The sequence below is a fragment of the Triticum aestivum genome, chromosome 2A (genome assembly GCF_018294505.1).
Source record: "Triticum aestivum cultivar Chinese Spring chromosome 2A, IWGSC CS RefSeq v2.1, whole genome shotgun sequence".
Lineage (NCBI taxonomy): Eukaryota > Viridiplantae > Streptophyta > Magnoliopsida > Poales > Poaceae > Triticum > Triticum aestivum.
In genome coordinates, this window is record NC_057797.1 from 525,815,518 (window position 1) to 525,832,594 (window position 17,077).

Genomic DNA, 17,077 nt, shown 5'->3' on the forward strand with positions numbered 1-17,077 from the left:
CGTTGTTTCCGCCTGTTGCTGCTTGCTACCGCCGAGTGAGCAATTCATTTCAGTAACAGTTGGGTATTGTGTTCCGCGTGACAACCAGATCTTGCCTGTCTGCCTGTAGGGCCAGTGCTTTGACTCTCGTCAGTTACTACTTACTCTCCTCGTAAAATAGACAGATTTAATTTACTTATTTTGCGGGTAGTAGTTTATTATTTGACCGCAACCGTTTCTAGTGCTTCAAAAGCAAGCAGGGCTCCCTTCAAAATCAAAAAATAAAAGAGCAAGCAAGGCACAACGGGAGCCAGACTGTACTCGGTTCAGTAACCGCCAAATCAAGCAACACGGCGAGAAAGGAAGCTCCCAATGCACACAAGGACCTCACCGTCAATCATAACAAACCAAAGGTCCAAACGACAATTAGCTCCCGGCGAAAACAAATCATGAGCACGCCATATCATGGCACATCATCATCATAATCTAATCACCAAATAAAACTAGTACTACTCCTCGGAGCAGCAGCACTGCAGCAGTGGTATTAATTAATCGAACCCACCCCAGCGGGGAAGAAGAAGAAGAAGAAGAAGCCTCTCCTTCTCCTTTAAGCTTCGAATCATCCTTCCTTCCCCCTCCCCCCTCCCTCCCTCCCACTTCATCTCGCCGCGACGAAGCTTCCAAAACCCCCAAAAGGATCCCCCAATCTTCGCCTCTGCCTCCGGCCCGATCAATCTCTCAGCAGCGGCTGCCGCGCGGCTCGGCCCGGGATCCATGGAGAGGTACGAGCTGCTCAAGGACATCGGCGCCGGCAACTTCGGCGTCGCCCGGCTGATGCGGAACAAGGAGACCAAGGAGCTCGTCGCCATGAAGTACATCCCACGGGGCCTCAAGGTGCGCCCGCGGCCCGCCGCCACCGGCCGGAGTCGGGCTCCCCTGTGATTCGTCCCGTGCCGGGACGGCCCGGTTGAGTTTTTCCTTCCTGCTGCGAATTCAGTGACGGAGTTGTCCTTTTGGGCGTTTCTTGATGTTTGCAGATTGACGAGAATGTGGCGAGGGAGATCATAAACCACCGGTCGCTGCGGCATCCCAACATAATCCGATTCAAGGAGGTGGGCGAGGGAACGGGCAAGGCGCCGGGATCAATCCTTTCCGCCTTCTCTGCCCGAAGAAGAGTATAACGGATTGATTCTTTTGCAGGTGGTGGTCACGCCGACGCACCTGGCGATTGTGATGGAGTACGCGGCCGGCGGCGAGCTCTTCGACCGGATCTGCAACGCCGGGAGGTTCAGCGAGGACGAGGTGAGGATCGGTCCATTGCCCGTGTCCATTTTCGGTGCCGATTCGTGCAACTGATGGTCGCCTTGTCCCCGCAGGCCAGGTACTTCTTCCAGCAGCTCATCTGCGGCGTGAGCTACTGCCACTTCATGGTAAGAACAAGCAAACCGGTGCAATCGCTGATAAAAAAATCCTAGATCATCAGATGGTATAAAACAGTCGTTGATCTGCAGCAAATTTGCCACCGGGACCTGAAGCTGGAGAACACTCTGCTCGACGGTAGCCCGGCGCCCCGCCTCAAGATCTGCGACTTCGGTTACTCAAAGGTAATACTAATAAAAATAGTAACAGCAATTATAAAGGGAGGCATTTTCTGCGGGGGTCAAAAGCTGCACTTTGCTTGGCTTTGCGGCCGGAAAGATCGGAGGATTCATCTCGCCCTCCCGAAATGCAATTGGTTTCCTCTTCCTGCGCGAAGCTGCTCGCGAAAGCAACGTTCCCCTGCCATTGTTGACCCGAACAAGTTCGGCGCCACGCCAACGCCTTTTTTCCCTCTGCGGTGCACTGAACATGCTTCCCTTTTCTTCCTTTTGCAGTCGTCGTTGCTGCACTCGAAGCCCAAGTCGACGGTCGGCACGCCGGCGTACATCGCCCCGGAGGTGCTCTCCCGCCGGGAATACGACGGCAAGGTCAGTCAGTCTCCGGCTCTCTCTCTCTCTGCCGTTTTCTCTATTCTTCTGCCTCGTGACTCTGCGCATGGGCCCGCCGTGCGGTGGGTCCCGGCGGCAGTGGCGGTAGCGACCCGCTTGTCCTAGCCCGTGAGCACGTGCCGCCTGCCGCTGCAGTACACGTACACGTAGCGTGACTCTCGCTTCCCGAGGCCGCCAACCAGCAGCCCTTGTGGACTGGGTCCATGGGTCGCACCACGCATTCAGCGAGTGGGCCCGCGGGTTCATTCTGGCGTGGGTCTATAGGCTGGGTCCTTTGGGGCCAGCTATCTCTGACTGGTGGATTCGGAATTTGTCCCTAGTTACAGATCTGCCTGCCTGTTACCGGGCAGACGCGCGCACTCCCACTGGGCGGTGGGCCCAACGCCACGCTGGCTCTGAGATAGTGTCTCTCGCTTGCTGCTGCTGCTGCTGCTCCTGTGGCAGGTGATTAGATTCCCGGTTAAATGTGGACAGTCCTTGTCGTGGCAGTCCTCCGAATTTATTTTTATTTTTGGAAGGCAGTGGATTTTGTTGAAAAACTCGGTCGAAAAAGCGAAAAGGTGAGAGATTATGCAAAGATATGTTGTTCGTTCTGTGTCTCATGACGTCGATTTGGACATTCACATTCTCATGATCGAAATTCACACATCATGCTCGATCGATGGCGATGCTTGCTCCAACCAGCGATGTCTGCTTTTGATGCACGCCATCCAAATGCGAAAAGAGGGGAGGAAAGGTTTAGGTTGATCGGATTCAGACCGGATTTAGTGGTCACGAGTTCTTTTTGTTTCTTCGCGAGAACATCAAGAGTTTGCGAGCTCGTGTGCGCCCTCTTGGTTTAATTTATTGTGGCCTGGAGTAAAGTTAGATTTCCTGGAGAAAGCATATGATTCTGTGGATACAGATATTAGAATTAGATACCCTATTTTTGCACTTGATACTAGGAAAGCTTGGAGCTGGGGACCGGGGTAGGGTTGTTTGTAATTTCAGTTGCGAAATGCAACTTCAGTGGGTGAAGAGACGGGAGCGTGATTATGTCTATAGGAGCATGCGTCAAAAGGAGTGATTTTACATCACTAGGTAATTAAAATGCCCAGACGGAGATAGGCCAGTTGAATGCATGTTTGTGACAAGCAAAAGCTCCATGAGGCAGACACACCCATGGGCACATCAGCTTGACAAATCGTTTAGTTTTTGTTGGACGTGTCATTTTTTTAGGCTCACTTCATACTTTATGTCCTTGTCTAAAACATTTTACCATCATGGTCCTAGTGCTACAGATACAGATTAGCCTTTTTTTTTTGTGAAACAAACTGATTAGCTAATTGATGTTGTCACAAAGGTCTATCTGACCCAATCATTTTCAAGTAGCCTTGTTAGACTGAACTTCTCGTTGGCACTTTGTGGTCCTTTATAAATATTTCATTATCTATCTCTTTTTCTCTCGTTGTCCGATACTGCTATGATATCTTGTGAAGAATTTTCTGTACGACGGTTACTGTTTTTTTCTTCCCTCACTGTCCAACAAATCATATCAGTCTGGTTACATCTTGGCTTTCCAGCGCTGCAAAATTGGTCGTGTTTGCTTGTCGAAGAGAAACAGTATGATGCGCTGGAGATCAGCATAGATAGTCTATGGATAGCATAGCAACTAGTACTACTTTATTGTTCATTTCTAGGCCAACCCTTTTAAGACTGCAAAGTGTCATTGATTTCCCTAAACATATGGCGTCCACTTTTTCTGCAATAAAATATGTGCATTTTGTCTGCTTCCACATTAAATTATGCTGTTGTGTTTGTCTCGACCTACCTGATCTTCGGTTAGATTGTTTTGAAATTCTCTGATTGCCTTTGTGGAACCAAAGTTGCATGTAAATCTTTTTGTTTGAAGTTCGTAAATATAATAGTTTTGTGTTACTTCCCAAAATAACAACTGCATAGAACACAACAGGTGTGATTATTATATGTAGCTCATATCATTTCCCGCAGGGAAAAGATTTAAGTTCAATACAATTTTACAAACATGTAAACACAACTGAATTTTGGGCACTTGAAGCTTTACTAGTAATAATGTACGTGCAATGCACGTTTATATTAGGTAGGATATTACTTGCACGTTATATTAGGTAAGATATATCTGTTGCACGTTGGTATTTAGTAAGATATCAATTACTTTTTCACGGGAATGGTAAGATATTAATTACATGGCAGATTTCAAGGAATAGCGTTGAGTCAAAATATGTTTATAACCAATGGCAGTGGTGGGTAATTAGAGCGTTAAACATGTTTGGTGCTCAACATTGGAGCGATTTGAACCGCTAGATAACATAATTTGATGGTCGAGATGGTTTGAATCTGCCCATTTGGGTCTTCTTATATTGGTATAGATATATATATAGATGTACTATTTCCGCATTTATGATCGTACATCTTAAATTGGTTATGTTCCAAATGTGCTTTCCTGCAAGCTGTTCTTGCCTTCTTGCCTTTTCATTTATCTATATTTGTCTGTTAGTTTGTTATGTGTTCTAACATATTTGCATCTATTGATGGTTCAGACAGCAGATGTGTGGTCTTGTGGAGTGACCCTTTATGTGATGCTAGTCGGCGGTTACCCTTTTGAGGATCCTGATGACCCCAAGAACTTCAGAAAGACCATTGGGGTAGCAATTTCAAACCATTTTTTTGTGTGTGTGCTAAGCAGCGTCGATTTCAACTTTCTTATGGTTGGTCCATTTGTTCTTGTCGCAGAGAATAATGTCAATCCAATACAAAATACCGGAGTACGTCCACGTATCCCAAGACTGCAAGCAACTCCTTGCCAGTATTTTTGTCGCAAACCCTGCAAAGGTACTTTTCGGATTAAACTCAGGTCAGCTCACTAGAGCGATTCATCGTCGGCTTATTCTTTTCCCAACCATCATTTCAGAGAATAACAATGAGGGAGATCAGGAACCACCCCTGGTTCTTGAAGAACTTGCCAAGAGAGCTCACGGAAGCTGCCCAAGCAATGTACTACAAGAGAGACAACAGCGCCCCGACCTACTCGGTCCAGTCCGTGGAGGAGATCATGAAGATCGTGGAGGAGGCGCAGAAACCGCCTCCTTCCACCACTCCGGTGGCGGGTTTCGGGTGGGCGGAGGAGGACGAGCAGGAGGATGGCAAGAAGCCAGAGGAGGAAGCGGAGGAGGAAGACGAGGAAGATGAGTATGAGAAGCAGTTGAATGAGGTCCGTGCCAGCGGTGAGTTCCACATCAGCTAGCTGATGGGGGTGCTTCACTGGCGTGAGAAGGCCACAGACCGGGGATAAAATTTGTCATATAGTTTGTAGTGTGTGGTTTTGTTCTCGAGTTTTTCTCTTCATTATTGTCTCGATTCTGCAACAGTGTAAATTACCAAAGTGGTTCCGTCGCTGTCTTTACAATGACTGATTAAGCTAGCATTGCGGAAACATAATGTATGGAATAAATCATCTTATTGAGCATGTTCTTGCACCTCTCTTTCCTGTTCTGAAGATCACGGCTGCACCCTGAGCTGTTTATTAATCTGGTCTACTAAATCGTGCTGGTACAATTATCAATATGATCAGAGTGGTGCTACTGGCAGCTCCTTGTTAATGTCCATGTACTACTCCCTCCATTCCAAAATAGATGACTCAACTTTGTAAAAGTTAGTATAATGTTGGGTCATCTATTTTGAAACAGAGGGAGTACTTCTGAATCCTGATGTGCAACTTCCCTCTCTAGCTTCAGAGATGACCCTGCAGATGTCTGCAGATATTTCCAAATGTATCATGTGGTGCTTTCACTGCAGATATTTGCAGATGCACACATGTGCTTGTGCAGTTTTGCGATTGTGACAAAGAAACTTATTTCAGAAAGAAAGAAGTACATCGATCAAGAACAGATATCAACAACAAAATGAAAATGACGCTGTTATTAAACCACTGATGATTTTGCTAACTATAAAATTGCTTAGACCAACAGTTCTCTCAGTAATCTGTTTAATATATGATCAACTTATCCCGCAAATCATCGCAGACAATCTAATCCTGCAAAAGGAAAATTTCCACCAGTAAAATGATTTTTTCTTGTGTGGGTCATATTACCCTTCACTCTAGCCATGGTATTCTCCAGCGGAAATAATAAGCAATTCAAGCAAGAAAGATCGGAGGGCTGATGTTAATGGCAAGAAATGCACATTTGCTGCCTTGCCGCGGAAAAACTGACGTGAATTAGCACGCTCTTAAAACAAGCATACAATAAGTATGGAAGACAACGATATGAGAGAAGGTTACTATTAAATTAAATCCTATCTTAGGGCTTAGCCATACAACACGTCCAATCATAAAATGGAATGTGACTCGCATCTCACAAAATAGTCGCAAGTCAAGATACCACACGCCCATGCCGTGCTGTAGCTAATTGAGCACTTTGTTTCCATTTTATCTCAACAACTAGTAGCCTACAAGCTACTGTTGTCTAATCAGACGGAGAAAGTACCTACCTGCCTTGGAAAGATTGGAAGACGTCTGCAATTATAACTGTATGCCCATACGATCGACATTGATGGCGTTGTCAGTTAGGACGGAGAAAGTTTTTCCTCTGTCATAGTGCTCACCCAGAGAGTGTGCAGTTAGACATCCATACCTACACTTGGCTAAAAGAATAAATTCCAAATTTCACCCCCTAAGATTCGTGTTTGGTAAAAATCCATACCTACACTTGGCTAAAAGAATAAATTCCAAATTTCACCCCCTAAGATTCGTGTGTGGTAATTTTTTTTACCCTATTTAGCAGGAATTGCTCAAAAATACCCCCATTTAGGCAAGTTTCTTCCAGGTTTTACCATCTTTACCCGTCTCTGCCGGCAGGTCCGTTCTTTTTAAAACAAAGACGTCAGGAGCGTCTGGCTTTAACTGGATAAATCCCACAACATGCATAGTGCACATAACGAACCGAACCAGTACGAAAAAAGGTTTTAGAAATCCAACCATAATTTATGGGGCAATCTGCCCAAACTGAGCACGTAGGCTCGAAAACATGCAAAAGGTGCAACTACCTTAAGAAGCAACAGGAGGGGACCTACCGATGTTGTTGATATGTCGAACTCTGACCATCACCACCTGCGGGCAATCAGTGTCCTGCCGTCTCCCCAACGGAGCCGGCTGCTACAAAAATAGGGTACATTCGAAGATGTTGTCAGCTTGGTGCGACGAGAATACACCCTCGATGGTAATCTTGTTACGAATGTGCCAAAGCGACCAAAGCAATGCCCCGACACATCTCCGCATTACGTGTTTTGAAGAGCCACACAATGAAGATACTTGTAGGATCGAAAGTAGGTCTAGAGGGGAGGGTGATTAGACTACTTGACCAATAAAAACCTAGCATTTTTTCAATTTTTGTTCTTCACAGATTTTAATAATTCTAGCAAGTCTACTAGCACCCTATACATGCAAGTCTAATATAGTGGCAACGGAAAGTAAAGACTTTGCACATGAAAGTAGAGAAAGGGTTTGGAGATAATCAAACGCAATGAAGACACGATGATTTTTGGCGTGGTTCCGATAGGTGATGCTATTGTACGTCCACATTGATGGAGATTTCAACCCACAAAGGATAACGGTTGAGCGAGTTCACGGAGGGCTCCACCCTCGAAGGGTCCACGAAGAAGCAACCTTGTCTATACCATCATGGCTTACTACACGATGGACTAGCCTCACTTGGGGTAGACCTTCACGAAGTAGGCGATCTTCTTGCCCTCACAAACTCCTTGGTTCAACTCCACAAGCTTGGAGACTCCCAAGTGACATAACCTAGGAGACACCACTCTCCAAAAGGTAATAGATATTGTTGTTGACTATGAACTCCTTGCTCTTATGCTTCAAAAGATAGTCTCCTTGACACTCAAACACTCTCTCACAGATTTGGGCTATGTGGTAGGAAAGGGACTGGAGTGGAGAGCAACTTGGGGAGGCTAGAGATCAGGGAAGTGGAATCATCTTGATCTCAACACAAGGGTAGGTGGTTCACTCCCAGAAAATAGACATGAGAAGTGGTAGCTTCGAACTAGTCTCTCTCTCTGAGAGTTAGTGGAATGGGTGGGGTTATATATAGGAAGCACAAAAAATCCAACCGTTACACACCTTTATGCACTACTCGATGGGACCGGGTGAGAATGCTGGTGAGACTAATTAGTACAAAAGGTCTGAACTTTAGGATTTTTGGTGAGACCGGATGAAACCTCTCGGTGGGACCAAGATGAGATGACCTAAGCGCTTTCCACACTTTGATGTCACCGATTGAAACCATTCAAAAATTCTGAGATGTATGCAATTGGTAACAGAAGGTTGGCAAGTGCTCTTCGGTGGGACCAAAGGGCCAGCTTGGTGAGACCAATATGCTAGGGTTTAGGCAGTGGCTATGCCAAGTGTATCTTGGAGAGTCCGGCTAGATGAATATCGGTGGGACCAATATTGACTTTAGGGTGAGCAATATCTCTAAGCACTTGAGATCTAGATCATGGTCAAAACCTCATCCCCTTTTAATAGTATTGGCTTTTCTATGGACTCAGTGTGATCTTGGATCACTAAACCAAAAATTTGAACTTTTCTGAAATATTCTTTGAGTAGTCATTAGTTCAATGATGTATATGTTGTTTTGAATTACCAAAACCACCTGGGATTAGTTGCACTTTCAATCTTCCCCTTTTTGGTAATTGATGATAACATATAGTTCAAAGCTTCGACATAAGATATAATCATGAATAACATCATTGCTTTGAGAAATATGTGATAAGCAAGAGGTCCTCCTAAATTTGTGCATTATTTAAAATTTGCTTTGAATGCAAATGCACAGTCGAGGATCGTGCGACAACTCTTTTATGCCACATACATCTTGGTGGAGCGCACAAAAGAATATGAATGGAATACAACAAGAACTCATCACCAAGACACACATGTGGATGACCATGTGCTACTTGTGAGCTATGTTGGGATATTCCCTGAAGAGGAAGGGTGAAGCAATATAGTAGCATAGAAATATTTCCCTCAGTGAGAACCAAGGTTATCAAACCAATAGGAGAACCACGCAAATCGTCCTAGCACCTACACACACAAAAGCAAATACTTGCACCCAACATGGGCAAGAGGGTTGTCAATCCCCTTGAGCTCGTTACTTGCAAGTATTAAATCTGGTAGTGGTACATAGATAGAAGAAAAGTAAAATAAAAGGTATAAAATTGCAGCAAGGTATTTTTTGTTTTAGTAATATAATTAAAGTAGACCCGGTGGCTTCTCTTTCGAAACAGTAGCATACGGTGGGTGAACAAATTACTTTTGGGTAATTAATAGAAAAGCGCATAGTTATGATGTTATTCATGGAAATAATCACATATATAGGCATCACATCCATGATAAGTAGGCCGACTCTTACCTGCATCTACTACTATTACTCCACCAATCGACCGCTATCCAGCATGTATCTATGGTATTAAGTTCATAACAAACAGATTGACACTTTAAGCAAGATGATATAATATAGACAAAGTAAACTCAAGCAATATGAATAAACCATATCGTTTTATCCTTAATGACAACAATACAAATACATCCTCGCTACCCCTTCTGTCAAAGGTGAGGAGACCGCAAGATGAACCCATTATAAAGCACCTCTCCCACTGAAGATAAATCAATCTAGTTGGCCAAACCAAATGAATAGATAGGAGAGAAATACAAAGCTATCATAATCATGCATAATAAAGTTCGGAAAAGACTCAACTACTTTCAATGAGTAATCTGATCATAAACACACAATTCATCTGATCCCAACAAACACACTGCAAGAGAAGATTACATCGGATAGAACTCCAAGAAGATCAAGGAGAACATTGTATTGAAGATCAAAGAGAGAGAAGAAGCCATCTAGCTACCAACTGTGGACCTGTAGGTCTATGGTGAACAACTCACACATTATAGGAAGGGCGGCAAGGTTGATGTAGAGTCCCTCCGTGATCGATTCACCCTCCAGCAGAGTACCGGGAAGGCCTCTAGATGGGATCGTGGAAGAACAGAAGCTTGCGGCGGTGGAAAAATTGTTTCGGGTGGGTCTCTGGGGGTTTCTCAACATTTGAGAATTTATAGAAGTGGAATTAGGTCAGAAGGAGCCACATGGGGCTCATAAGGTAACAGGGCGCGCCCTGTTGCCTTGTTGTCTCCACGTTTGCCGTCTGGTCTCCTCCTGAAGCTTCTGGGGTCTCTTTTGTCTAAAAAAATTGTCAAAAAATTTCGTAGCGTTTCGACTCTGTTTGGTACTAATTTTCTGGAAAACCAAAAACAAGTAGAAAACAGCAACGGGCACTAGGCACTGGGTTAACAGGTTAGTTCCAAAAAATGATATAAAATTGCATAATAAAGCATATAAAGTATCCAAGATTGATAATATAATAGCATGAAACAATAAAAAATTATAGATACATTGGAGACGTATCACCATGATAACATACATAAGCAAATGATGGGTAGCATGTAGGAACAAAGTATGTCTACCAAAGGGGGTGAATGGGAGATTTAAAATTTCTTTAGAAAACTTCAAATCTCTCAGATACAATAGCGGAATAACTAACAAAATATAAACACGAAAGGAAACTACTGAAGCAGAACTAGAGCATGCTTCGAAGAATAACTACATAGTCGACAGATAACTCACGATGAAGAACTAAAAGTAAATGAGGTACGGAGTTATCCAGTGATGCTCAATGACGACACGGTATTTGTGAGACCAGTTCACTCTTCTGCAAAAGATTCACTTCTGGTTTGAGGGACTTGTGATTAAACACAGAATATAAACTCGCTTTGTCCTATTCTCCTCAACAACTGATGCTTCAACCAATGCCAATTACTCATGGTAGATGCTTGAGGAGATCTCCAAAGCTTCATAGACTTCTTCTTCGTGAACCATGGTTACTCTTAGTCACTGAAGAACTTGACACCTAACCGTCTAGAGAGTTCGCAACTCTCAAGAGTAACAGGCGGAGCGTACTTGACATAAAGTCTAGTGATGCTAAACTACTATCTAGTTTTTTGGCTCTCGAGTTTTCTCTTGGTGGATTTTAAACTCAAATCACTCGGGAGAGGGGTTGCTCACACAGTCTTCTCGAGATCAAACATAGCAGCCAACTATGCACGCTGGAAGGGGGTGGCTATTTATAGCCGCGGTCTTCCCATGGGGGAAAAGACCATTTTGGACATAAGGACTAGCCAATGTTCAACAAACACATCTCCAACGGTCGGATTTTGAGCAATGGTAACATTGCTTGAGGAACAAGTAATGCTAATTCCTTGGTCCAAATTAAATATCTTGTTGCAAAGAAGAACTGTGTCTCTTGCTGGCAAGTATTTATTGGGAAGACAAAGAGATTTCTCTCAACTCTCATAGGATTCGCTTTAGCATCAAAGAGTCATAAGTTTCGTACACTATACCCCTCTTAGGAGTACGGTGGTCCTATGACTCAAGAAAGAGAAAAATAATACCGAAATAAAATGCTACGTCTTTTTTTAGTCTTCAAACTTCTTGGTTGTAGTCAATTTCTTCGGACAGGAACCGAACCAATTGCTTCTCATCGGCAATTTTTGGGGGTTACTTTTGATAAGCATAATATTAGGTGATAATCCTTGCTGCTTCGCAGGAGATTATCTTAGGAGTATGTTCCAAACTCCATATGACTTTAGGGACTTGTCACTCTATGTGCACTAGCAAACACATTAGTCCCACACTGTTTATGACAACAATCTCCAAAGCACAACGAGGCAAATTATTCCACCAATAATCTCCCCCCTTTTGAATGATTGTTATAAAACAGATAATCGTCGAAGTATGGATAGAAATGTAAATGGTTGCAATAGAAAGTTACAAGTGCTACTTGTCTCGGAGAAAAAATGGACCCCCCCGGAATGTATGCATGGGTAGACACAGTGATAATCAACTTCCTGCATATATTGTGATAAACTCTATGGGGAGGCATTTCATATCTTCGAGAATAATGGATTGCACTTAATGATAATTGCCAATGTGAAGATATAGTACAACCATCTGTAACTTCTGATAAAAATTCCACCTGCAAAACAGATTCTTGAGAGATGTATAATGTAGCAAGAAGGGTTAATGATATTACATACCAGAAGTTCAGAAAAGAATTTTGCAACACGATAAGAATCAATCGAAAGGCAAGTGTTGTAAACTCAAGATAAAACATAGCCAACAAAAGTCAAGCAAGTCTATCAGTACTCGATGTAATTCTCCCCCTTTTGTCAACAAGTGGCAAAAAGGTGTTGAAAGTAGGAGCCACTTAGGAGGTGAAGACGAATCTGAAGAGTTTCCTGAAGTGTCTTCACCGGAGTCACTGGAATCAGACGTTTGTTCTTCAGAGGTGACAGGTGCTTCGAGATTTTCTTCACCGCCTGAGGCAGATGCTTTTGCTTTGCGAGGGAGAACTTGAGGCTAGGCAGATGGCCAGGGCACATCAGTGATAGTGTTTGGATCGACTGGAGGCACATGATTTCCTTCAACAGTTTTAACTGTAGGAGAGGTTGCTTTAGATTCTTCAAGCTATTTCTTAAGCTTGACTGAAGTAAATTGGTTAATGGAGCAAGAGGTGATAGTGGAGGTGTGCATCGCTGCTGAAGATCTTCAACGTTGAAATCCAAGTGAATGTAGTCATAGATTTGCTTGATGTCAGTCTTGGTGAGTTTCTTTTCAGAGAAAAACTTTTGGAGCAGTTTCCAGAGGCGCTTCTTGTTTTCATCAGCAATGAGATGAAGCAAGCGAGTTGATTGTGAAGGGCATTGAGTTTAGTGGCCAAGTGCTCTTTTAATTGCCAATCTTTGGTGATATGCTGCAGAAGAAGTTGATGCATGCGCATGCTGACTTCTCACTGAGTAGGAGGCAAAGGCTTGAACATCCTTTCACGTTGAGGAATATGAGGGTCATCAAATGGTCAGACATTCTGAGGGATGGCAGCCGGTAATTTTCCCGAGGAATAATCTTGGATGACTTGCATGGTATCACGAACAGTAGGTATGAAGCATTTGTGGCTCTCCTTGTCCAGATAGGTGGTACGCATGTTGTGAGCAATAACTTTCTTGATCTAGGGCGCGAGCACCTTCAGGCTGAATGGAAATTGCACCAAGTCCTTGAGAATGTTGAGAAACATATCTTCAACATTGAATATATATTTCCCTGCAATAGCATAGAGCATATTCCGAATGACATCGCTTATTGTTAGCGACTCGATCGGCTGGGGATTAGAGATTAATCAAAAATCATATGATTAATTGATTTTACTGGTTGACTATTAGTCGGTATTTTTTTTACAAATCCCAGGTTTCTAGCACTAAAATATGTTATATTCAACAACAACTAAAATATTGGACAGAAGTGTTACCTTGATTCCTTGCCATTGAATCATTGTACAATGACAAAAAAAATAGGACATATGTACATACTATATAACAAGGTCCACAAAACACAAATAAACATAGTTCTTGCACACATAGTGGTAGAAATAGGCCCGATTTATCGGTATATTCCCGATAAATCGCTTGTAAGAGCAATAAATCGATCCAAATGATAAATGGGCATGATATGGAATAATCTTATCGGTCACCCACCGATTAGCGGTAAATCTGACGATAAATCATTGAATCAATTGATTTTTTTAATAGAGACGCCAGGAATAGTGCAATCAGTATTGATGCCCACAAAAGGGAAATGGTGTAGGTGAGCATGTGATAGATAGACTGATTCTCGAATGTCAAATGCTCGGGATGGGGAGGTCCAAAGTAATCACAAATTTTCTCAGGGTCAATGGTGAAACAAAATTCATCATCAACAAGTGCATCAATTCAATGGACACTAATTTCCTTCCGATTGTTCTCGAACCGAGGGAATTGAAAGTGATACATGAAGTCCATCATGGTGCACTTGATATGCTGACCTTCAGTCATCCACTCCATTACCCAAGTGGTGCTATCCGATTCATCGCTAGAGATGTAAAGTGTGGCATAGAACTGGAAAATGTATTCGCGATTCCATGGATGTTGAAATTCGAAGAGCCTAGTCAGGTGAAAACCATCGAGGTCTTGAAGGATTTGTTGGAAGCATCCAAGACTACGCATGGTTGGGACATCGAGATATGCATGAGGAAGTATCCGACGACTATTGTACAATGATATGTCTCCAACGTATCTACTTTTCCTAACACGTTTTCTCTTGTTTTGGACTCTAGTTTGCATGATTTGAATGAAACTAACCCTGGACTAACGTTGTTTTCAGCAGAACTACCATGCTGTTGTTTTTGTGCAGAAATAAAAGTTCTTGGAATGGAACGAAACTTTGCGAGGATTTTCTACATCAATAATAAGAATTTTTGGAGCCAAGACCCACCAGAGGGGGGCACCTGAGCACAACCCACCAGGGTGCGCCCCCCTCACCTGGCGCACCCAGGTGGGTTGTGCCCACCTGGTGGCCCTGCAGACCCTGAAACCAACGCTATAAAATCCTATTTTTCCACAAAAAAATCAGGGAGAAAGAATTATCATGATACACGAGACAGAGGCATCGTCACCTACTGTTCTTCATCGGGAGGCCAGATCTAGAGCCCGCTCGGGGCTCCAGAGAGGGGGATCTTCGTTCTTCGTCATCACCAACCCTTCTCCATCGCCAATTCCATGATGCTCCCCACCGAGAGTGAGTAATTCCTTCGTAGGCTCGCTGGTCGGTGAGGAGTTGGATCAGATTCATCATGTAATCGAGTTAGTTTTGTTAGGTCTTGATCCCTAGTATCCACTATATTCTTATATTGATGTTGCTATGACTTTGCCATGCTTAATGCTTGTCACTTTGGGCCCGGGTGCCATGATTTCAGATCTAAACCATTTATGTTATCACCATTATATCCATGTTCTAGATCCGATCTTGCAAGTTATATTCACCTACTACGTGTTATGATCCGGCAACCCCAGAGTGACAATAGCCGGGACCACTCCCGGTGATGGCCGTAGTTTGAGGAGTTCATGTATTCATCGTGTGTTAATGCTTTGTTTCGGTTCTTTATTAAAATGAGGCTTTAATATCCCTTAGTTTCCAATATGGACCCCATTGCCACGGGAGGGTAGGACAAAAGATGTCATGCAAGTTTTTCGAGAAGCACGTATGGCTATTTATGGAATACATGCCTACATTATATTGATGAACTGGACCTAGTGTCGTATCGCCCTAGGTTATAACTGTCTCATGATTAATATCATCCAACAAGTCACCGATCCAATTGTTGGAAATATGCCCTAGAGGCAATAATAAAATGGTTATTATTATATTTCCTTCTTCATGATAATTGTCTACTGTTCATGCTATAATTGTGTTATCCGGAAATCGTAATACATGTGTGAATACATAGACCACAACACGTCCCTAGTGAGCCTCTAGTTGACTAGCTCGTTGATCAAAACATAGTCATGGTTTCCTGACTATGGACATTAGATGTCATTGATAACGGGATCACATCATTAGGAGAATGATGTGATGGACAAGACCCAATCCTAAGCATAGCTCAAAGATCCTGTAGTTCGTTTGCTAGAGCTTTTCCGAATGTCAAGTATCATTTCCTTAGACCATGAGATTGTGCAACTCCCGGATACCGTAGGAGTGCTTTGGGTGTGCCAAACATCACAGCGTAACTGGGTGACTATAAAGGTGCACTACGGGCATCTCCGAAAGTGTCTGTTGGGTTGGCATGAATCGAGACTGGGATTTGTCACTCCGTATGACGGAGAGGTATCTCTGGGCCCACTCGGTAATGCATCATCATAATGAGCTCAATGTGACCAAGTGGTTGATCATGGGATCATGCATTACGGTACGAGTAAAGTGACTTGCCGGTAACGAGATTGAACGAGGTATTGGGATACCGACGATCGAGTCTCGGGCTATTGGTTATTGACCGGAGAGTCGTCTCGGTCATGTCTGCGTGTCTACCGAACCCGTAGGGTCTACACACTTAAGGTTCGGTGACGCTAGGGTTGTTGAGATATTAGTATGCGGTAACCCAAAATTTGTTCGGAGTCCTGGATGAGATCCCGGACGTCACGAGGAGTTCCGGAATGGTCCGTAGGTGAAGAATTGTATATAGGAAGTCCAGTTTCGGCCACCGGGAAAGTTTCGGGGGTCACCGGTATTGTACCGGGACCACCGGAAGGGTCCCGGGGGTCCATCGGGTGGGGCCACCTATCCCGAAGGGCCCCATGGGCTGAAGTGGGAGGGGAACCAGCCCCTGATGGGCTGGTGCGCCCCCCTTGGGCCTCCCCCTGCGCCTAGGGTTGGAAACCCTAGGGGTGGGGGCGCCCCACTTGGCTTGGGGGGCAAGCCACCCCCTTGGCCGCCGCCCCCCATCTAGATGGGATCTAGAGGGGCCGGCGCCCCCCTGGACCCCTATATAAAGAGGGGGGAGGGAGGGCTGCGCACCCAAGCCCCTGGCGCCTCCCTCTCCCTCCCGTGACACCTCTCCCTCTCGCTGAGCTTGGTGAAGCTCTGCCGAGATCACCGTTGCTTCCACCACCACGCCGTCGTGCTACTGGATCTCCATCAACCTCTCCTTCCCCCTTGCTGGATCAAGAAGGAGGAGACGTCTTCCCAACCGTATGTGTGTTGAACGCGGAGGTGCCGTCCGTTCGACGCTCGGTCATCGGTGATTTGGATCACGACGAGTACGACTCCATCAACCCCGTTCTCTTGAACGCTTCCGCTCGCGATCTACAAGGGTATGTAGATGCACTCCCCTTTCCCTCGTTGCTAGATAACTTGGTGATGCGTAGAAAATTTTAAATTCTGCTACGTTCCCCAACAGTGGCATCATGAGCTAGGTCTATGCATTGTTTCTATGCACGAGTAGAACACAAAGCAGTTGTGGGCGTCGATATTGTCAATTTACTTGCCGTTACTAGTCTTATCTTGATTCGGCGGCCGGACCGACCTTACACGTACACTTACGTGAGATTGGTTCCACCGACTGACATGCACTAGTTGCATAAGGTGGCTAGCGGGTGTCTGTCTCTC

General features: G+C 44.4%; 1 protein-coding gene across 1 annotated transcript; it reads left to right on the top strand.

Moving 5' to 3' along the window:
* The first annotated feature begins 516 nt into the window (after positions 1 to 516).
* On the top strand, positions 517 to 5,451 carry LOC123189234 (serine/threonine-protein kinase SAPK7). Its single transcript, XM_044601602.1, has 9 exons — positions 517 to 873; positions 1,017 to 1,091; positions 1,180 to 1,281; positions 1,356 to 1,409; positions 1,491 to 1,583; positions 1,854 to 1,946; positions 4,526 to 4,630; positions 4,719 to 4,817; positions 4,897 to 5,451. Exons 1-9 carry the CDS (start codon positions 754 to 756, stop codon positions 5,227 to 5,229), a joined length of 1,074 nt encoding a protein of 357 aa, XP_044457537.1. The 5' UTR covers positions 517 to 753; the 3' UTR covers positions 5,230 to 5,451.
* The last annotated feature ends 11,626 nt before the right edge of the window (positions 5,452 to 17,077 follow it).

Bases quoted from the DNA above. Each gene is read 5' to 3' on its own strand.
- LOC123189234 (XM_044601602.1), top strand. From the start codon at position 754: ATGGAGAGGTACGAGCTGCTCAAGGACATCGGCGCCGGCAACTTCGGC. The intron at 874-1,016 runs GTGCGCCCGCGG...TGATGTTTGCAG, and splicing joins ACATCCCACGGGGCCTCAAG to ATTGACGAGAATGTGGCGAG. The intron at 1,282-1,355 runs GTGAGGATCGGT...TTGTCCCCGCAG, and splicing joins GGAGGTTCAGCGAGGACGAG to GCCAGGTACTTCTTCCAGCA.